This window comes from Gopherus flavomarginatus, chromosome 17, assembly GCF_025201925.1.
Source record: "Gopherus flavomarginatus isolate rGopFla2 chromosome 17, rGopFla2.mat.asm, whole genome shotgun sequence".
In the NCBI taxonomy this organism is placed as follows: Eukaryota; Metazoa; Chordata; order Testudines; family Testudinidae; genus Gopherus; species Gopherus flavomarginatus.
In genome coordinates this window covers 6,476,893-6,499,578 of record NC_066633.1, presented here as the reverse complement: position 1 = coordinate 6,499,578, position 22,686 = coordinate 6,476,893, and the positions used below count along the sequence as shown (strand labels likewise).

Genomic DNA, 22,686 nt, shown 5'->3' with positions numbered 1-22,686 from the left:
GAACAGTACTAAGCTAGAAAAGGGACCTACTGCCCATGTGCCATAAATCCTTTGCTGAGAGAGTGAAGGTCCCTCTGTATCTGCATAGCCCTATGCCTACAGAACCATGCACATGCCTGGATAAATAGTCCCGAATGATGCAGAGCTTCTGTGAATTTAAAGCCATCTCTCTCTGTGCACAGGACAGATCCAGCCATCAGTCTTAGCCTTTTCTTTTTGGTTCCTTTATATTTAAAAAAAAAAAAGCCATCAAAATAAACAGTGCACCTTAAGCCAGAGCCAGCTTTGTTGCTCAGCAACAGCAAAGCCGAGTTCTCGTCAAAGCTGTGATGTGCTTACTGTCTGGGTGACCTGGGGCAAATCATGTCATCTTTTCTCAGTTGTAAAGTAGGAACCAAGCTTCTTGCTTGCCTTACTAAGTGTTTATGGATTAGTTTGAAAGCACTATCAATTCAACAAAGCAGTCTAGAAATCCATTAGAGTTGATAACTTTCTAAACTGTCATAGTCACTTGGCTCACTTACTAATCACACCCATTCATTTCAATGTCTTTATTTATTTCCTTGACAAAGATACACACCACAATTGCCAGGACAAAGCTGTATGTTGTAAAACATACCAGGGGTTCAAAAAGCAGCTGCATTTTGTTAAGAATTAACAGCACCACTTTGGGCCTGTTCTCTGCTCCAGGAGCATGCACAACTTCCACTCACATGAATGAATGTGTGTGTAGCTAGTAGCTGTCTCTGAACCTGCTCAGTATGATCACTTATGCATAGTCATTTAATGGCAGCACTAAACAGTTTAACTATTTATGCCTAGAAAGGTGATGGGTTCTTGTGTGCCTGAGAAACAGGTCACTAAACCTGTTACTGGTGGTATTCTTATATGGATTTCTTCTTATGAGCTTTTAGTGAGAACCAATTACCTTCAAGACTAAGCTCTTTATACAAATCATTGTCTCTTTGCTGACAACATTTAATTTGGCTTAATCTTTCCTTGGGAAATAAACTCTTATCAGGGTAAATGGCATTTCTGTTTGCAAGAAATCATTAGTTACACTTAAGGTTCAACCTAACTTTGTGAGCGGTGTGTGGCCAAGTATCTACCACCCCACACCCTTTACAGAGACGATCTGCCTGACAGCACAAAGTATGTTATCTATGATATGTCTAATGAGAACATGCAGCAATCTTGTTCAGATTATTGAAGGTATTTTACAATAGCAGCCAGTATTTACATTTTAAAATTAATGAAGTATAAACTCAGAACTTTTTCATAGGGACAGATTGTTCTAGTGCCCTCCGTTCAACTTGATTACAGTTTTATATATCCTCTGCATGAAGAAGCATCACATTAGCACCTTACTTGTAACAATCCTCCCCACGTGACAGTATTACTACTCACAGTCTACAAGATTGGAGGACAACTGACTTATGAAATGTAACTCCACCTAAATCTATTCCTTTAGTAAGGAGTACCACACACTTTGGGCTACAACCACCAATGCTCAGACCGATGAAGAAAAAGTAATATGAACACACTTCCCTTGCAATACTGGATATTTAAAGCACGTGGTAACTAAGATCTTGGCTAGTTCATCAATATATGTAGCCCTTTCACCTGTAGTGGTTTAGGTTTGCTTTGCCACACTACTATTCAAGGTGCCAAGAGAAAGGCACAGCCTTCTGTGGTAGGCAGAAGAATTTATTGATGGCCAAAGTGCTCATTCAGAGCTGGGACCGGTCTGTAAGCCTTTATCAACATGAACACTTCACATTCTGAACATCTGAAGCCGTCTCAGCTACAAGGAAAGTTCCATATTTACATCATGTGCATGTAAATATTCTTTGCAGTGACATAATCCAAAGAACAATATGTATAAAAAAAGTAAGTCTCCTGTTCTAGACGGCATTTGCTGCTTTATCGAAAAAGCCGATACATCCTAGGTAGCCGCCCGTCCTTACTAGACAGTGCTGCTTGAATGTTTTCATACGTAGGTAATTCCGTCAAGTCACCCAGTGCAGCCACTGCTGGCTTGTTACGAAGCATTTTTGCAACCACCCTCTTGATGTCATTGGGTTTCACGTTACCTGCAGACGATAACAAGAGCTATTTCAAATGCATTTTAAACACAGATAGAAGCTTTGCCCTGGAGACGGAATAATTTCATCATGTCGGCTCTATACTTGGAATGCCTGCATTTTAATCTCAGCTCTGACAAACTGTGTGTCAGATTTCTCCTTCTGTCAAACAGAAGCACAGAGCTAGCTCGCAAACAGTTGTGAGGGTTACTTTGTGAGATGCTTTGAAGATATTAAGTCAATGTATTACAAGTACGCCCAGTTAAAGCGGGACAGTTCACAACTGCATTTTCCTCTGATTTTTTTTAACTAGTAAATAATTGGCACAATTATTTTGAGATCAAAGCCGACCTTTTTTGGTAGTGCTTTGTGTCAGGCCAGTTCTGCTGGTCAGTTGCTCTGGTTTTCGTACACGAACCGGCCCATATCACTCATGCACTACGCCCCACTCGAGGGCCTTTCTCTGTAATTACGGCAGCAAAGCTGAAATAAATTCAGAGGCAAAACGCAGATGACAGAAGAGACGGGGATAGGGAGGAGGGGCTGCTCCCAGGGTTGCCCATAAAAGCCTTATGAGGCTGGCTCTTAATTTAAAAATCAAATTGATTGTGTCTAAGCCTTGCTTAGTGTACACACACCCTAGGGCTGCGGGGGCAACATGACCACTTCCATTTGCACTGTCACCCTCCCTCCTAACACCCCACGAAGTGAGAAAGGTGGTATCTGTTCTACAGAGGGGGAAACAGAGGATCAGAAACATTAAGTGGCTTGACCAGACACAGAGCAAGTCCATGCAAGCGCTGGGATGGCCTGGCTGTCCAGTCCACTAGACAGTAAGGACCAAATCTGAAGTCTTTCCATTGATTTCAATGGGCTTTGGCACTTCATCGCCTCACTGGTTACAATTGCTGTCTATATTTGAAATACCGTCAGCAGCAAGGTGAGCTGGGCATTTGCCGCAATACTGACAAACAAATATCTAATCCCTAGAGCGACTGCTGCCTTTGGGGGATTCTGCTGAAAATTCCCTGCCCCCTATCAGCAGAGTGCACCTACAGCCCAGCACACACATGCAAAGTCCATGGGGTTTACTCACCGATGAGAGAGCACAGCTCATGAGGGAGTTTTCTTGTGTTTGTTGCCAGCACTTGCCTTCCTACATCCTCAAAGATAACTGGCCGGGATTCTAGGTTCATCATAAGCATGGATTTCAACTGGGTCTTTGCTCGCTCCAATTCCACCTGTATGGCAACAGAAAATACAGCTGACTGCTTTAGACTAGTCTCAGGACTGGCAATTCCTCTGCATGCTGTACACAGTCCTCCTCCTGGAATAACAGAGACATCAACATCACATTCTGCTGTCAGCCTAAGTCTAGAGCTGGGATGGCCTTTACAGCTGGAATGAGTCTGCAGAGGTGGGTTTCAGAGGAAAAGGAAGGTGCTTAGTAAGTTAATAGAGTTGATTCCAAAATGAAGTGATGTGAAGTCAGGATTGGGCAAAGGGTCCCTTCTCCTGCGTAGATATTGCCACCCCTACACACACAAAATTGAGCTACGAACGCCTGACTCCTTGTGGAGATTCTCTTGTGACTACTAAACTATTAAGACATGAAACACAATCAGAAAATGTGCATTTAAAAGCTCATGTATGAAATTCATCAGCCTAGCTAGGGCCCATCACCATGGTATTTCAGTACTGAGACCATGTGCATAAAACAGGGTCTGGGCAACTTACCTCTCCCACTGCTCCCGCCATTAAAATGAACTCTCTTGTAATTATTTCCACCATTTCTCGGACCTGTAAAAAACAAGCGAGTCTTTGAAAGAAAAACAGAACAATGCCTGCTCACTCTCTGTCGGGTTTAACCGGAAAAAAACCAAAAAGATCAAAACCCAGTGATCAGCAGGGTGTGACTTTCCCCTTTTGGAGTCTGAAAGATGTAAACCCCTCTCTCGTTGAACTGCACGAGTACAGGAAAATTGTAGTGGGGCACCACAGCAGCAATTCCTGTCACTGCAAATGGAACTTTGCCAGAAGGGGAGGGGAGGGAGGCTGTGCAGAGCACCTGAGCCATTTGGGGAAGATGTTTATAGCAGTGGGTCAGGAATACATGAACCCAGTTCACCTTGATACAAAGTCAGCTAAGGGGGGAAATAGGATTCCCTCTTCCAGAGTGGTGAACTTTCACAATGCCATTAAGATTTTACAGTTAGAATTGGCTATTATGAACATGCAGCCCCACTGCAAAATAACGTATCATACCCTCTAGGGGTGAATGACAAAGTTTGATGTGTTATATGCAACCGATAACTGCTTAATGATAATATGCAAAGAGCTACTCTAGCTGAAAAAGTTTGATGTGTTATATGCAACCGATAACTGCTTAATGATAATATGCAAAGAGCTACTCTAGCTGAAATTAAGTCAGTGACAGACTTACCTTTTATGAATTTGACTTTATGGGGGAGGGATATCTCAGTGGTTTGAGCACTGGCCTGCTAAACCCAGGGTTGTGAGTTCAATCCTTGAGGGGGCCATTTGGGGAACTGGGGTATAATCTGGGGATTGGTCCTGCTTTGAGCAGGGGTTGGACTAGATGACCTCCGGAGGTCCCTTCCTTTGGAATACAGAAGAGTCACGTACCTGTCGAGGATCTGCACTGGCATGAATACACAAAAGACCTGTATCTTCATAACTGTGATGGTAAGAGGTTGCATTATACATCCAGTGATGCCTGTAAGTACAAAAACATGCATCTGAGTGCTCTATAACTAACAAAAGACAATACACTCCCTGCTTCACCTTCAAGGTGAGGATTCCCAAATGCTGATGGGAATTCAAACTATCAGTCCAATCATTAGGAACAGGTCTCTGCTCCCCTGATTATTTTCTTCTGTGCATGTCTGCCTTCTACTCCCCTCCTCACTGTTTCTATAGGAGGATACTGTGTAGTTGCATCAACTGCTAATTTTCAAGATTCCTCCCCAGTTGAAGGCATGGGCCAGTGGAGGACGACAGGATTCCAGGGCACCCATGTGCTCAGTTGAACTACACCCACCTCCTCCTCCCAAATAAGCCACATCTGCTTCTAAGAGCTGATTTTTACAAATGGACACATTTAGGCTTTCAGATGAGGCCTTCTGTTCAGGGCCCACATCCAGAGAAGCGTCTTTTGGCAGCATTCCTTGAAAGAGAGGTAAACAAACCTGTTCAGCACGTTAAGATACAGACGGGTGAACATGCCCTTGCCAGGCCCTCCAGCAGAAAAGGAACCGCCACCTCCCATCATCATGTTTAATACAGCAAAGGGAATGAAGTCTTCCTCCTGAATCACAAGAAGAGAGTCCGTCATCTCTACAGTGGAGATGCAGTGCAGGGTGTCTCAGTGCTCAAAGGTAAGTGGAAGAGGGAAAAAAAACAGGAGAAAGGCCCCTGATGAACACAAAAAGCCATGCAAATATTGGTGCATATCTCCAAGATCTAACTAGTGATACATGTGATAGCAAACTCCTGCATTTGAGAGTTGGGAGGCTGGGAAAGGTTTTGCCACCCAACAGGCTACTGGTGGAAAAAGCTCCTTTGCTACTTGCATGCATCTGTGCTCTCAGACACAAAACAGCTCCAACATTTGAACAATGACATGGTTGCTCAAGGTTTTGCTAGTTTAGGGTGTGCACAGCAATGAATTTTGGAACAGTACTTACCAAAAACGAACAGCTTTCTAACCCAATCATGATGTGGGTCAGCTCAGGGATTGGAGTCGGACCCAAACTCACATCCGACATGTCTTTTTCAAGCTGTGGGGAGAAAGAACAAATTAGGATCGAATTTCACTTTCAGAGTGTAGCCTAGTAAATTACAGAAATCAAACAGGTTGCCCAGCAGCAGCCACAATGGGTGCACAGAGCCGTTGCACATTCATAAGCCTGTACTTCTATCTGCACAGTAGGCAACTGCATGTACAAATGAGCACTGATGTAATTAACTAACTGTTTTGTGGATACAAATGCAGCTTATCACAAGTTCAAGAGGTGTCTTTTTGAAAATGAAGACCTACCACTATGAATGAAATCAAGGGAGCTCAAATCTATTACTGTACTTTAAGAAGTCGCATGACGCACTGATTAGTTCTTGCTTTTATTTTACCTTGATGATTCCTCCCGTGTACTGGGCGACTGATCTGTCAACTTGCTTGGGCTTGTCGCTTTTCCACACTGGATCTACACCAAGCAGATACTTCCTGGCACACTCCACCAATTGCTCATGCTCTATCCCAACTCCAGCCAACACCATCCTGTCAGGTGTATAGTAATTCTGCAGATACGAATGGAGCACTTTCCGATCCATTTTCTCTATGTTTTCCACAGGGCAGAACCTGTTGAGTCCCACGGTGTTCTCCCTGTAGGCTGCCTATTGGGAGGGTGAACATACAACCACCCTTAGTTTAGCACACATAATGCTCTGTTCTCCCTCAAAATTAGGATGTGAGCCTGCCCTTGCCCCTTTACATCTAGGCTAATTTAGATGCAGTATGAGAGGGAACACACACTGAGCATCATTTCATGGAATGCTGGAGACAGGAAGTTCTAAAAGAAGCATGAATGCAAGTATCCACCACGCTATACAAAGACTGAGGTGTGAATAAGCTTTGGTTTATGTTGGAACCTTAACTGCCCCTTTCTTGACTTTCTACCTCATGCAGAATACAGGATTTCAAAACGGAGCATCAGCAAAATGCTTTCCCCAATGCTATGTTAGCATAATAAAAGCGCGTTTATAGCCTAGATAAAAAGCACCAGTGAAATTAAGTAAAGGGTGAGAAATAAACTGCATCACGTAGTGCAGAGAGCAACGTGTGAGAGACAAATACCACAGCAGTTTACCGCATGTATCATCTCCGTTAGTAGAGGCTCTGGATCAGGTCTCATATTCAGATCTTCAAGCTCAAACTGCACAGCCATTCGAGTCATCTCGATTTCTTCATCTACAGTGAGAGAAAAAGGACATGAACCACTGTCTAAAGTATTGAATAGGTAATGAACTCCCTGGGTCCTGCATAGACAAGGAGGAACACTGTGGGATGTTGGCTCCAGCAGAATCCCTGAGGTCGAGAAACAAAGAAGCTCAAATTAAGACAGGTGGGGGAAAGAATCCATGCACACTATTCAGTCTTAAGTAAAACACTGAATATCAGAGGGGTAGTCATGTTAAGTTGTATCCACTAGTCCGGTGGCACCTTAAAAACTAACAGATTTATTCAGGAAAAAGGTCTTGGAGTCATTGTGGATAGTTTTCTGAAGACGTCCACGCAGTGTGCAGCAGTGGTCAAAAAAGCAAACAAGATGTTAGGAATCATTAAAAAGGGGATAGAGAATAAGACAGAGAGTATCTTATTGCCCTTATATAAATCGATGGTACACCCACATCTTGAATACTGCGTACAGATGTGGTCTCCTCATCTCAAAAAAATATATTGGCATTAGAAAAGGTTCAGAGAAGGGCAACTAAAATGATTAGGGGCTAGGACTTTTCATCTTGGAAAAGAGAAGACTAAGGGGTGATATGATAGAGGTCTATAAAATCATGAGTAATGTGGAGAAAGTAAATAAGGAAAAGTTATTTACTTGTTCCCATAATACAAGAACTAGGGGCCACCAAATGAAATTAATGGGCAGCAGGTTTAAAACAAATAAAAGGAAGTAGTTCTTCACACAGTGCACAGTCAACTTGTGGAACTCCTTGCCTGAGGAGGTCGTGAAGGCTAAGACTATAACAGCGTTTAAAAGATAACTGAATAAATTCATGGAGGTTAAGTCCATTAATGACTATTAGCCATGATGGGTAAGGAATGGTATCCCTAGCCTTTGTTTGTCAGAGGGTAGAGATGGATGGCAGGAGAGAGATCACTTGATCATTACCTGTTAGGTTCACTCCCTCTGGGGCACTTGGCATTGGCCATTGTCAGTAGACAGGATACTGGGCTAGATGGACCTTTGGTCTGACCCAGTACGGCCGTTCTTATGTTTTTATTTGGACGTAAGCTTTCATGGGTAAAAAACCCACTTCTTCAGATGCATGCAGATATAGAAAAGCAGCAATAGACTGGATCCATTTGCAGACTAGGGCGATATTATTCTCTGTCCATCTTCTCAGATGGAAGCAAACAGTCTAAAACAAACCTCGTTGCTAGAAGGAAGTAGAAATGACTGATCTGTCTCATAAGCATATTAACTTTCCTAATTATAACAATTTAATGTTTGCTCTGTTACTTCAATACTCAACACAGCCTCTGTAAAGTCTTTAAATCAGTAGGATGTAATGAACGATAGTACTGAAATGATGTTGTCACGTAATGTCTAGGTATCCTTTCCTGAAACAGAGACTTGGATTCTCGCACCTGATAACCTGGGCTGTAATACAACATCAGCCAGTAGATTGACCACAGTGTCTAGGCCTTTGGCATCAGCAGAAACAGCATACATCGTGGTATCCCTGCAACACAAACAGATATTTTGCATTCAGTTTACAAGCAGAATATATGAACTCCTGGTAATATTTGCCCAGTACTTGGAAACAGTAAAGCGCTAAAATTCCTTCTCTGTTCACACTAGCATCCTTATAGTAATTTGCCACAAAGAGATTACTCTTGCTATTCCAAAACAAAGTCATTGTTGTGATGGAACAGAAAATTAAGTTCAGCCATGCTGCGTCGCTGTCAGCAATCATGACAACTATTCATGTGTGCGGAAATACAGAGTAAGATGTGTACCTTGATGCCTGACAATCACAAATACCCCCGTGTTTTTCCAAGGTCAGAAGGATTTCATCTTTGCTGCCAAACTGGGCTGTGGACTAATAAAGGAAAAAAAAAAGGTATTACGGCTTATGAAATGTATGTCTATTTACCATTTGTTAGTGTGACCTAATACACTGAAGCACTTTTCTTTTTTTCCCACTTGAAGCAAATATATGCACAGAACTTAAACTGGATTCCTTGAAGTCAGTAAGAATCTTGGGTGCTCAAGGAGAGCAGACTTGGGCCTTCTGAGAATAGTTACAGACATACTAATAACGGAGTTTAGGTTTTTTGTAAGCATTTAACACACAGGCTTCAGGAACCTTATCGTCACGAACAATACTTACAGAGAAAGCCAACTTTTCCAAAAAGTGTGAAATGCCGCTAAGGTATTTTGCTTCATGTCTTGATCCTGAATTTACAAGAACTTATATAAAAAAAAAAAAAGTTAATATTTATTTTAACCCCATAGCCTATTCACTGATTTTACAAGCATGAGACTGCATATGACTAACAAAGACCATCTCAATTTAAAGCATAGTAATTTCAGTGCATTAGATTATTTCTAAGTAAATATTTAACTACCATATCTCTAAGGACTTCTCTTCACTGCAAAGTTAATTTGAGTTATAATTCAAGTGTTGCTCCCGTCCACACACAAAACCCCTTGACTCAAGTGAGGTGCTTTTAACTCAGGTTGGCTCGCCCACTGGGGTATAGGCCAAAGCTCAAGTTAACGCAACTCATCAGCTGCTAACTTGGCCACCAGTGTTATTTTGCAGAGTGGCTGCTCCTGTTTGAGCTGGGCTAACTCAAGGGGAATAACTCGAGCGTAGATAACTCAAGTTAACTGTGCAGTGAAGACAAGCCATTAGGTATGTCTGTATCACATTGGTATCTAAATACCAAATCTGCTCCCAATTAAGTCAATGGGAATTTGGCCACTGGTGCCAAAGCAGGATGTGGTCCTCTATATATGGTAGATCCCCAAATGCAATGATTCCTAGATTACAAAGCCAGAAGGGACCATTGTGATCATTGAGTCTGGCCTGTATAACACCAGTCATAAAACTTCCCCTGAGCAGTGAGACTTGCCTGCTTGAAGTCATTCAGTACTTACTCCCTACAGTACAGAACTGTCCAAATTTGTTTTGTGATGCAATCCGCAGTCCGTTCTCTAGTGTTGTAACTTTGGTTTCAAATTTCTCTTGTCCGTCAGCTGTTGCGAAGACAGGCTTAGGTACTCCAGGCAGAGGAGAAGTGAGAGGGACGTTGGGGCAGCCACCACCACTGCTATATTTTCTGTAGGCTGCCAAGCCAAACCTAGACCAATCATAGACAGTTGAATAAAAACATTAATCACAGTGCACCAGACCTCAGTTCATCAAACAGGCTTTTAGTAACAATTGAGAGTGGGTGCTTTGCTTGCGAGGATTATAGCACTTCCCTACTTTGCTAGGGTGTTGAGAAGATAAAAATCCCCTCAGATACTACAGTGCTGGGGGCCACATAAGTACTTAAGTAGATACATGGAATCAGCTGGCCCTGACCTCACTAGTGACAGTCATACTGCCAGAAGATTGGTGAGGTTTCCAATTCTGTCCATCAAGGGCTGTTCAACGTTCAGGAAACTGTGAAGGAGGCTAAAATGTTCCCACAATCATGCGGTTGAGCGAATGGGTTTCTAACCAAAGGAAAGCCCTGCATGATGCCCCAAGGGAAGGAGGCTGGGTAGCTGAGACAGACAGATGTGCTTTCATTTACACTCCCTTATTTATAGACAGGTCAGGATCCGGTCAGCGGAAACTCTATTCAGAGCTCAGCAACAGTCAGGCCCCAGGACACATGGGGGATCTTGTGAGGTCACCTGCCGAGAAGCAGCTAGGAGTGTGCAGCGTCCTGAAGGTGGCACCCCTGACCCAGCTCTTGGGGGTCCCTGTCAGAGGAGAGCCTGGGGGTGGCACCGGGGCTATTGGAAGGGTGCTGGTGAAGCCATTAGGATTCACTGACGGGAGGGTGGGGGAGTCTGGCTGGCGCAGAGCAGGATTCTCGAGTCTCTGGCAGGAGGAAGAGCTCAGGGGGCCCCTGCCAGAGGGGAGGCTGGGGGGCTCCCCGGGAGAAGGGTTGTGGGTCACGGGGGGCTCCAAGGGGGGGAAGGGTGAGGGGCCGCGGGCCGCTCTAGTCAACTACTGTCCGGGTGGCGGAGGCGGCGGCGCTCACCTGCGAACCGGGCCCCACGCGCCACCCCGAAACCGCACCATGTTCGCCGCCATCTTATGTCCGGGGAGCCGCGGCCTCGGCCCTCCCCTTCCGCCCGGCGGCCCGGCACGGAAACCACGTGCGCAGCCCGGGGCGGAGCTAAACGCGTTCGAGGGCGGCGTTTGCTGGTTGGCCAATGCCGGAGAGGGGTGGGGCCGAGTGTCCGGGAGCGGGTTCTGAGTGGTTAGCGCTGAGGCGGCTGCTGGTTGGTCAGTCCCAGGAAGGGCGGGCCTAGGCGGGGATGGCCCCGCCTCCTGCCCCGGGGGGAGCCCGCTGGCCGGTCTGGGGCCTGTAGCCGTTGCTGAGGGGAGGCGGGGGGGCCATGGCGGGTCAGAGCCGCGCCCCCCGCTCCCCTTCCCCGAACCCCCACCTCTGGGGCGGTGAGAGCCGGGAGGGGCGGGCACGGGGGGGCTCCCCGAGTCCGCCCCGCCCGGCTGACGCGTCCCCTCTCTCCCCGCAGGCGAGGAGCCCGGCGAGGCCAACCCCTTCTCCTTCAGGGAGTTCGTGCGGAGCCAGGGCCGGAGCGCGGCGGCGCGCGGCGCCAGCCCCCAGGTACGGGGGGGGGGTGACTGGCGTGCGACCCCCCCCCGCCAGTCCGCGGTCCCACCTGCGCCCTCTCTCCCCACAGGCCGCCGCCGCGCCGCCGCCCCCCGGGGCTCCGGGGCTGAGCCTGCGGCGCCGGGAGCCGTTTTTCCCGGACCCCAGCGCGGGCGACACGCTGCTGGAGGAGGAGGAGGAGGAGGAGGAGGAGTGGAGCGGCTGTTACCAGCCCGCCGCCGCGGAACACGCCCACCTGGCCGGGCCTGGCAGCGCCTCGCCGGGGCCCAGCGCCTTGGACTCCTTCTACTGCGACCGCACGGGCTGGTCGGGCCTGGAGGACTCGGCTCCGTGGCAGCTGGACGAGAGTGACCCCCTGGGCTACGCAGAGCAGGGCCTGGCGTCCGGGGGGGGAGCTGGAGAGGGGCCGCAGCCGAGCTTCCGAGAGGTACGTGCCTGAGCTCGTCCCTGTCCGAGCCTGTAGAGCCCTTCAGAGCATCCCAGCTTCCGCTTTCCAGGCCTGGGGAGCGCTGTGAGCTCAGCGGCTGCTCTCACCAACACAGGTTATTGCCTCCCGCTCCTCGGCTTTCTAATACACTGTCCTGGTAGTTTGTGAAGTGCTGGAGTTTAGCTTTGCACTGCAGCGTGTTACAGAACAGTTATTGTAGGTCACCCTGAAGGGCCTTCAAAATGTATCTGCATTTTCACTGAAGTCTGTGCATGGTATTAAGGCAACTTGGCTTCAGAGTCGGAGGAATGTGAAATGGAAACCCCTTGAAATAGTTCTAAACTCTTCTATGTAGCAGAAGTTAAAAGTAATGATGATGTGTGGCACAGCACAAAGGTTTCTATAGGCACTCAGAGTGACCTATAAAATCCCCTCATCGCTTTCCATATATTCATGGCAATAAAATCTTTATCCAGGCATGCACTTGTCTCACTTAATCTCTCCATGCCTCATGGTTTTCCCTCTGAGATGGAGCTTATTATTATTTTGGTCTTGAGAGGATATATTCTTAAATATTGTTTGTGAATTTAGTTCATGGAAATTGCCAAGATTTTTCCAGCTCTAGAAGTGAGACTTGAAGGTTTCATCAATGCTGGTTTTTGCATGTTAAAAAGATCAGTATGATCACCAGGCCATACATTCCTGATTTCTAATGAGTATTTTTCTGCAGCTACAAGAAGAAAATTCCAGACTAAGAAGCAAGATTAACCAGCTTCACTTCTTCTCTGAAACTCAGACAGACAGGTATGTATGCTACAGCGAAAAAGAAATCATGAACTTGATAAATGAAGATGAAGTGCTGATATCCTTATACATTGTAACTGAATGAAACAAGATTTGTGACAGTTTATGCCATTAGTCACCAACTGGTCAATCATGATCGATTGGTCAATCCTATAGGACAGTGGTCCCCAACCTTTTCGTCTGGCAGGCACCAGACGAAGGACTGTGGCGGCAGTGGAGCATCTGCCGAAATGCCGTCAAATTTCTGCGGCGTTTCAGCGGCACCGCCTCTCAATGATGCCGCTTGCTTCCGACAAGCGGCGTCATTGAGAGGCGTCGCTGCCAAAACACCGCCAAAATTCGGCAGATGCTCGCCCGCCGGCCAGGACGTGGGCGCATTTAGATGCCAGTGCCTGCAGGCACCGCTTGGGGGACCCCTGCTATAGGATTTCCCAGTCAATCGCAATCTCTGGTGGTGCAGCTGCTAAGGCAGGCTCCTTGCCCCAACCCTGCAGCTCCCATTGGCCGGGAATCGAGAGCTGTGGCCGATGAGAGCTGCAGGGGCGGTGCTTGCAGAGAGGGGCAGTGCACGGAGCTATGTGCCCTCCACTCTCCCCCAGGGAGCAGTGTTGGGCCGGGGTAGGCAGGGAGCCTGCCTTAGCAACAGCCACACTGCGCCACCAACTGGGAGCCGCAGAGGTAAGTGCTGCCTAGTGCCCCCAGCCTTGAGCCACCTCCCAAGGCCTGCATCCCAGACCCCCTCTGATACCCCCAGCCCTCTCCCAGAGCCTGCACCCAGAACCCCCTCCTGCACCCCCCAGCCCTGAGCCCCCTCCCAATGCCTGTACCCGGAGCCCCCTCCTGAACCCCGACCCCCCTACCCTAGCCCAGAGAGAGTGAGGGTGTGGGAGAGTGAGCAATGGAGGGGGGCGGGGGGGATAGAGTGAGCAGGGCAGGGCTTTGGGGAAGGGGTGGGGTAGAGATCCTGGGTTGCCCTTAAATTCAAAAAGTGATCTTGGGTGTAAAAAGGTATGACAAGTTCACTACAGGGTTATTTCAGCTGAGAAACTTTTGGCTTCTGAGAAATCATTTGGATTTCCTTTCAGAAAGAAATCAGGGAAAGTAAGTAGAATGTTTGTCTGATTTGGTGTCTTGTTTTTTAATAATAATTGGAGCTATAACTTATTCAACTCAGTTTGTCAATGAGGGCAAACTTGCCTATTGAAACACTTCAGACCTTCAAAGTGATATATTAATAATCTTTACTTTGCTCCTTTAAGGCAAATAAGTATTTTCATTTTACCAATAGGGAAATTGATGGTGGGGAGGTTAAGTGAATTTCCCCAGGACACAAGTGAGTCAGTGACAGAGCTGTGATTAGAACTGAGGAATTCCTCTGTCCACTCCACCATGCTGCTTCACATACTGAGGCAATTCACACTTTCCTAAAAATGGACTGTTACACAACTACTGACCACACCTCAGAATGGCTTGAAAAGCAACTTAATATAGACTGACAGTGAATGGACATGTTGTGCAGAGATTCAGCTGTATAATTATCCTTAACGCTAATGGATGTTGAACAAGTAAATCCCCTGAGGTCCAACCTAATTCTGTGGGTGGATTTTCTATAATGCATTAGAATGAACATTTTTGTCATACTGAAGCCTCTATTTAGGATGTTCTAAAAATATTGATGATAGAATCTTCTTGCCTGCAACACTTTATGTACTCTTCCACTGAATGCAAATAAAAATGCCTACTTCGTTCTCTTTAACAAGGGTAAAGAAGCTTGAAAAAAAACTAGAAGAGAACAAGATTAAAGAGCAAAAAGAGGCCCGGGATCTAGAAGCAATGGTGCAGCATGTAGAACAGAATCTCCAGTTGATGACTGTAAATATTTCTTTATGTTCTTATAGTACAGAACCATGATCAGGGCTACCATGTGGGTTTTTGTTTTCCTCCTCAAACACTGGAGGAAGCATAAGCAATGCAGACGGGAGGATGGTTCAGTAATGGTAACATTCTCTTTTCAGCTCTGACACTTTGGTTCAACTTTTTCCCTTCCATTATTCAGGAGACAAGTTATCTGTCACTTTTCATAGTATCAAGTGTCTATTACTGACAGCACTTCTGAAGCAAGGGCTGCTAACATGAAAAGGAGCTGAGTTCCACTAGAGGAGTCAGGGCTTTGCATGATTGACTAAAGAGTCTTAATCACTTAAATTCAGCTGTTTCTGTGAGACTTTTTGGAAACACCCAAATGACACATAATTTACAAATATTTACATATAGGCATTGCCTGCAAGAAAATTGGTAATTAAGTCATCTGTTTGTTTATAGTGAGTAAATTCTTTCCTTACTCAGAAGGCAGACAGATATTGCTGCCTTGATCACTTGATTGGTATGTTATATCCCTTCTCTATCTTTAGTATGTTATTTTAGTCTTTGAGGTAGGACATATACATTCTTCTGTATTAGAAAAATGCATAGTGCATTCTAGTCACTACCACAGTATAAATCTTGATATCTTGTATTCCAGAAACGGGCTGTGAAAGCAGAAAATAACGTTATAAAACTGAAACAGGAAAATGCACTACTTCAGGTATGAATCTGTCCTCTCCTTTTTAAGGTTCTCTTACTATATGAACTTCAGGTGAACATATCTTGATATTACACGGAGTTTATAACTATGCTACTGGAAAAGTATTCACCTGTGGGTGAATCTTCTATAAAATGTCCTTGTGTTCTGACTGAATGTAATGTAAATGTAAACCAAAAATTTCACAACTCCAATGTTTAGAACTTGTGCGCTATGGGACCAGTAACTTGTGAGGCTTCTTATCCCACAGAATCTGGGATTTCTCACTTTCCATTGACATAAACACTGACTTTTAGCCGTGGTATGTTACGTGATAGGCATTAAAATTGCATTATTCTGATTAACCTCTTCCTCATCCCCAATGCACACTCTAAATTTGAACTGATTTTAGTGCCTTTTCTCTTAGCAGTGTAAGATAGGACAGTAACCCCAACACCACTTGGGGAAGTCCAGCTTTCTGATATCAAATATTAACTTCTAAATGAGTTGGAAAATCCACTACTCTAATATCAGAATTAAAATTGAGTAAGGGAAGCAGAAGCAAGATGGTTTTCAGAATGAAGCAGATTTCGGGACTGCTAACTTGCAACCCGCCAGGGTTAGAAGCATTTGGTGGGACTAGTACCAGACCTGAAAGCATTTGTAAAGACTTCCAAGGTTTAGTCCTGGGTGAGAGATCACATGAAGAATTTTGATCCTTGTAAGTGGAGACCATGATCTTGCAGATGGCACAAGTTCCTAATGGAGAGAGCCCTAAGTTAGCCCCCCAAAAGCAGCATTCAAGTACTCATAGGAATCGTTTTCTCATGCCATCTTATATAAATAAATGTGCACCTGCTCTAGGAAAATTGCTTATAATAAACTAAACTCTTCCTAAGGTTCAGCTGAAGAATTACAAGACAGAGAATGAAGCCTTGAAGACTGGCCAGTCTGCTAGTTTGGCTGTAGTGAAACAAAATGCAGATACTGCCTTGCAGAATCTTCTGAGAGTAATTACAAATTCACGCTCTTCAATAAAGTAAGTTCAGCTTTATAACGAGAACTGTAAAATAAAGAACTTCTCCTAACAGGAGTCTATAGACGAAATGAAAATTACAGTACTGGAGGCTCTTCAGTTGACATTCATGAGATCATGATTTCACCTTTTTGTTTACATTTTGAATTTCAATTTCACATAGGTGGAGGTGCAAATACTGTTCAGTTTCACTTTCTAGTTCACCTACAGTAGCTCAGTGTTGTGTTTGTACACACACTGCAGGAAAATAATTACACAATTCAGATTTTTCACTAACTGTTCAAAATTGTCCATTTTCTGTGTAGTATTAAGCTTTTGTACAACTAGGGTTTTTAATTAATGATGTAAATGTTAATCCTAAACTACCTAAAGCTTTTTTTTTTTTTTTTACAGTGAATTTTGCAATTCAAGTGAACTGTGTTTTCTTAGCAACTGAAGTTGCATAAATGTTCTCCAATCAAAATAAGTTTGAAATGCCCTGTTTATTGTTCTTTGTCTCTGCATATTGACTCCTCTTCTGGTAACATTTCTTGTTGCTCGTAATCTGCCCTATCCTTTTCAGTATTTTGTTTTTTAAATTCCAGGCAACTGGTCTCTGGAGCAGAATCATTGCAGGTTGTTGCCGAACTCCTTAAATCAATAGACAGAATTTCTGAAATTTCAGATGATGGACCGTGAAAAAACCACTAAAGGAACTTTACCCCAAGTGTTCTGTTTACATATAGAAATCACTATTTAAAGATTGTTTGCTTTAATATTTAAAAAATGCTGTCTTAAAATATGCAACCTTTACCCTTCCTGTTTTTATTGTGGGAGAACAGTTATGCACTGGGGCAGTATTACCATTCCTTAAATTGTACCAACAGTGGCTTTCCAGAACCTGATCCAGCAAAACACAGACTTTAAGTGCTTTCCTGGATTGGGACCTCAAGACCCAGCAGTCACTCTTTGTGCATTGCAGTCTTCCATTAAAACGAAGTGGAGCACTGGACACAAAACATGTGTTCTCTGCCTTTTTTCCTCATTCCCTCTAGTAGTGCTGTGTCCAAGTATTTTATAAATGCTGGGAGCAAATTAAAAAAAAAAAAACACAAAAGATTTTTTTTTTTTTTTTTTTTTTTTTTACTGCCATGAGGGGTGAAGTAGGGGAAAATATTTTGAACTCTTGTATAATTAAATATGAAAATGAGACAACATACATAAACTGTTAAAGCATTAAGTACTGCCTAAATATATTAAAAATGCTTTTTAATTGTATTAGGTTTTGTAACAATACTTTTAAAAAAAAAATTAATACTACTGCCTTTTTGTTGGTGATTCTTGGTGGTTTAAACAAGGGTTTTCAGAAAAAAAAAAAAGGTTCTTTTAAAAAGTGTGCGGGGGGGAAAAGTCACTTTGGTAGAGGTGAGGCAGCTGCTTTTGTGCACTGGACTACTTTCATAGACTTTAAGGTCAGAAGGGACCATTATGATCTTCTAGTCTGACCACCTGCACAACACAGGCCACAGAATCTCACTCACTCCTGTAACAAACCCCTGACCTATGTCTGAGCTACTGAAGTCCTCAAATCGTGGCTTAAAGACTTATAGGTGCAGAGAATCCTCCAGTAAGTGACCCATGTCCCAAGCTGCAGAGGAAGGCAAAAAAAAATCCAGGGCCTCTGCCAATCTGCCCTGGAGGAAAATTCCTTCCTGACCCCAAATATGGTAATCAACTAAACCCTGAGCATGTGGGCAAGACTCACCAGACACCTACCCAGGAAAGAATTCTCTGTAGTAACTCAGATCCCACCCTGTTTAGTGTCCCATCACAGGCCCTTGGGCATATTTATCACTAATAGTCAAAAGATCAATTACTTGCCAAAATTAGGCTATCCCATTATACCATCCGTCCCATAAATTTATCAAGCTTAGTCTTGAAGTCAGATATGTCTTTTGCCCCCACTGCTCCCCTTGGAAGGCTATTCCAGAACTTCACTCCTCTAATGGTTAGAAACCTTCATCTAATTTCAAGTTTAAACTTCCTGATGACCAGTTTATATCAAGAAAAAGTCCAGAACTTTGATCTATACTACCACAATAGCCTATTCTGCCTAATACAGAAATTGTTGTAATGTGTATAAATACACCAGTAAACTCACATTTGAGCAGCAGTGAATACTATAATTACAAAAACCAAGGAAGACTCTCCATATACCTATTTCAGGTGTGACTGAAATAATGGAGCTAACATTTCTTTGTGCAAAACAAGTGCCAATGATGTAGTAGTGACCGGAAAAATGGGGAAGTTAATATAGGTACAGCATGAGAAGAAATTAGTATTTGAGAATTAGTCATTACTGCACGTTTGAGTATTTATTTCCAGTATTATTCTGGCAGGTGCAGTGCAGGGAATTGTGGGAAACGTGTATACTAGCTGCAGCATCCTATCTTACTTCTATCCTGTTTTGCTCAGTTAACACTGAGGGTACATCTACACTACAGGATAAATTTGAATTAGCTTAAACCGATTTTATAAAACATTATAAAGTCGATTGTACGCGTCCGCACTAGGCACATTAATTCGGTCGTGTGCGTCCGTGGTCCGAGGCTAGCGTCGATTTCTGGAGCGGTGCACTGTGGGTAGCTACTGTAAAAGAATGAGGCCAATAACGTCGATTTGCGTCCACACTAACCCTAAGTCGATATAGTAATATCGATTTTAGCGTTACTCCTCTCGTTTTGTAGGAGTACAGAAATCGATTTAAAGAGCCCTTTAAATCGATATAAAGAGCAGTGTAGTGTGGACGGGTGCAGCGTTAAATCGATTTAATGCTGTTAAAATCGGTTTAACAGCGTAGTGTGGACCAGGCCTGAGGTGGATGTAAGTGGCATGAAACAGGGTAGCCGTGGAGAGACAGCGGCGAGGTCAGATCAGCAAACTCCTTAAGAGGCACCTTAGGTGGATGCTTTCCTTTATTGAGAGCTGGTCTACACTATGGGGGAAAATCACTCTTAGATACACAACTTCAAGCTACATGAATAACATAGCTGAAGTCGAAGTATCTAAGATCGAATTACTCACCATCTTCACGGCGCGGGATCGATGTCCGCCGCTCCCCCTGGCGATTAAGCAACCCCGTTGGGGTTGGTGGAGTTACGGAATCGATGTAAGCGTGTTCCGGGATCGATATATCCTGTCTAGATGAGAAGCGATATATCGATCCCCGAGCAATCGATTGTAACCCACCAACACGGTGGGTAGTGAAGACGTACCCTTACATAAACCAGTTGTCTGCCGGGGAGCGGTGGGTCCCGCCTTGGGGCCAGACAAATGAAATCACAGCAGGACTAGCAGCCTCTTGGGGGCAGCAAGCGCCTGCCCGGTCACATGAGCCCTGGGTTCCAGCTCTTCCGCTCAGCTTTTGGCTGTGGGGCCGGCTCCATCCCCTGCGTTCGCTATGTAACAGGTGGCGGGGTGAGGCAGGCGGCCGAGAAAAGCGTGACCGCGCCAGAGCCGCCGGCCAGGTGCCCGCTGCTCTGGCCGCCGCTGTTCCGCCCTCCAGGGGTTCTGACTCGGGTGCCTCGTGCCGCCTCCCTAGAACCCGGCAGCCGCGGGAGCCCTGGGCCGGCCCTAGACCGGAAGGAGGCTGGGTCCGGAGGAAACACGTGCTGGGCCACCGCCCTGAGCCCCGCCCTTCACGTGGCGGAATTCAGCCAATCAAACAAGTCTCCTCCGGGCTTTGAAAAATACCGCGGCACGTGACTGTCCGCCCAATCGGAAAGCCACCTCCTCCGGCACGTGACAGCTGCACTTCCCCCCAGCACGTGATACCGGCTGCCCAATCAAGTCGGCTCCTGCGCCAGGTGACCGTCTCCTAGGCACTGGGTGGGCGGAGCTATCCCGGCTGCAGGGCCGGGAGACGCTGAGGGAGTCTCGCCTTCCCTTCCCGTAGCCCTCGGGGCGCCGCCGCCGCGGCCATGGCCCATTACCTGGGCCCGGCTGGGGACCTCCTGCGGGAGCGCGGTGAGGGGGGCTGGAGCTGGCCCCTCAGGGCGGGCTCCTGGGCTGGGGGCTGGCAGTTCGCTGGGGTGGGGGCTGCAGCCCCGCTCCCATCCCTGGGGGAGAATGGGGGGGGGGGGCACTGCCCTGGTTACAGGGGCTGTAGCTGACTCTGCTGCCTCTCTCGCTCTCTCAGAGGTCATGTCGCCTGTGGATTTACACGCCGAAAGGGAGAAAATCCGGCGGGAAATCGAGGAGCTAGAAAAGAGCTTGGACCCCAGTATCCCGAGCATCGAAGTCCTTGTGTCGGATTCCAGCCTGGACTCGGATTCCGACGTAGGTCCGTTCTCACGGCGTGCAGTTATTTCTCTGATAGTTACTGTTCTTCTGCCCAAAAGATGTGTCCTGCAGTGTCCAGACACTGATACCAAAGACAGTGGCCTTCTCTCCTAATTACATCAGGCTTGTGTGCAGAGCTTAAATGTTGTCACAATGTTTTTTGCTAAAAACTGCTGTCTGTGCCTGCTTTATCATGTATGAAAGGCTTATTTGGTACCTTGGGAGAAAATTAAATTTGATGTTTGTTTCTTGTAGGGTGCTAGAAATCCAGTCGTTATCCCGTTGATCCTAAAGTGGTTACTTGAAAACGTTCAGAATGTTAGGGTCTTGCTTGCATATTTTTAAAATCACCTTATGTTATATGTAAAAGAGCTTTAGATTCATATATTTTACAGATAGAAGGGACTGTCACGATTGTCTAGTCTGACCTCCTGCATAACACAGGCTCGAGAACCCTTCTTAATTCCTTCATGAAGCCTGTAACTTCTGTTTGAGATACAGTATAGATAAATGAGAACAGTCCTCTCTTCCATGATAAACTTGGTGGGATTTGAACATGACACTTTCTACTTCTCTACTAAGCAATTGCACCTGTGTTATAAGCATCCCTATAAAATCTATATTATACCTCTGCTTTTGCTATCAAATTGTAGTCCGATACCAGTGGTTTTTATTGCATCACATTTCTTAGATAAGAATCTTATTTCTGTGGCTTCTGTCCACAAAGAGCACACATTACATCACATCAGCACTAAATACAACTGTACTGTATTTTATGTAATGTACAAATTCTACCGTAGTGCTTTAAAGCCAAAGAAGAGGGAGCATGGAATAGGTAAAGGGGAGTAATAAAACACTTGAAATGAACTCAAGAATTGATCAGGCAGAGGGTTACAAAAAAGCTTTTTCCAAATTGTGGTGTCTACTGAGGAGAAGGTTCTTGGGCCAGCAGTTGCCAGGTTTTGTGACGAGACAGATGAAGTGGGCAGTAGTTGAGAGGGAGAGGATTGAAGAGGCTCACAATCTGCCAAGTGGGCTGGAACCAGTCAGTGGAGTGTGTTACAAACAAGGAGAACAATATTGAACTGGCTCATGGAGTCAAACTACTGTTTTGGAGTGTTGTCAAAAGCTAAATCAAGCTGGTGTGAACAATCATATTTTTTTGTATTTATAATTGGGCTGGGCATGTCCGTTCAGTGCAGCACAGACACACAAACCATTTGTCTTTGCCTGCATCTGGCTAGTGAGACGTCCCTTTAGAAAAAGAACTGCAAAAAGCCTTAAGCCACCAGCTGCTAGTCTTAGTGATCACTGTGCATGTTCCTTCATTTTACTGTGTTCTCCACATGCCCAGGTACATGCTTACCTTTAGGAGTCTTATTGAGAACAGAAATGGAAGCCATTTACTGCTGAAGTCTGTGGGACTACTCGTGCTTCTAAAGTTAAGCACATTCTTAAGTGTTGCAGGATTGGAGCCCTAGTCTGCACCCTGGATTATTTGTTTGTGTTGCTCACTGTAGGAGCTGAGACATAGCTTAATTGCAGCTCTAGTTGTTGAGAGAGGTTCTTTCATTCTCCAAAGCGCAAAAAAAAAAAAAGTCAGTGAACGGTGATTGATCGAAGTTTGATCTTGGCAACCTTAACAGTGGCCTAGAATGTTGTTGGGTCAGACTTAAGAAATTATGCATTGTTCTGTTTTCTTGTGGTCGTTTTAGCTGGAAAGCTTTTGATTTCAAAGCTCTTGTCATCTTTACATAAGAACGGCCATACTGGGTCAGACCAAAGGTCTATCTAGCCCAGTATTCTGTTTTCCAGTAGTGGCCAATGCCAGGTGCCCCA

General features: G+C 45.2%; 3 protein-coding genes across 3 annotated transcripts in view; 2 read left to right on the top strand and 1 right to left on the bottom strand.

The window, feature by feature from the left end:
* Positions 1–536: 536 nt before the first annotated feature.
* Positions 537–11,210, bottom strand: PMPCA (peptidase, mitochondrial processing subunit alpha). Its single transcript, XM_050926754.1, has 13 exons — positions 11,104–11,210; positions 10,004–10,206; positions 9,231–9,310; positions 8,857–8,939; positions 8,485–8,579; positions 6,971–7,071; positions 6,234–6,497; positions 5,792–5,884; positions 5,294–5,412; positions 4,731–4,821; positions 3,822–3,884; positions 3,181–3,325; positions 537–2,093 (listed from the first exon to the last, which is right to left on the bottom strand). The coding sequence occupies exons 1-13, from the start codon at positions 11,154–11,156 to the stop codon at positions 1,924–1,926; spliced, it is 1,560 nt and encodes a 519-aa protein (XP_050782711.1). The 5' UTR covers positions 11,157–11,210; the 3' UTR covers positions 537–1,923.
* A 158-nt stretch (positions 11,211–11,368) lies between these two features.
* Positions 11,369–17,784, top strand: ENTR1 (endosome associated trafficking regulator 1). The gene is given in 8 exon segments (XM_050926771.1): positions 11,369–11,522; positions 11,603–11,694; positions 11,771–12,127; positions 12,858–12,931; positions 14,692–14,803; positions 15,453–15,515; positions 16,391–16,530; positions 17,112–17,784. Coding segments are annotated over 8 exon segments (1,071 nt in total). The 5' UTR covers positions 11,369–11,383; the 3' UTR covers positions 17,206–17,784.
* Positions 17,785–20,404: 2,620 nt separating this feature from the next.
* Positions 20,405–22,686, top strand: part of SNAPC4 (small nuclear RNA activating complex polypeptide 4) — a 30,577-nt gene continuing 28,295 nt past the window's right edge. The window contains exons 1-2 of the mRNA XM_050926957.1: positions 20,405–20,532; positions 20,705–20,848. Coding sequence (XP_050782914.1) covers positions 20,487–20,532; positions 20,705–20,848 — 190 coding nt within the window. The 5' untranslated portion in view covers positions 20,405–20,486. The remainder of the gene's footprint in view (positions 20,533–20,704; positions 20,849–22,686) is intronic.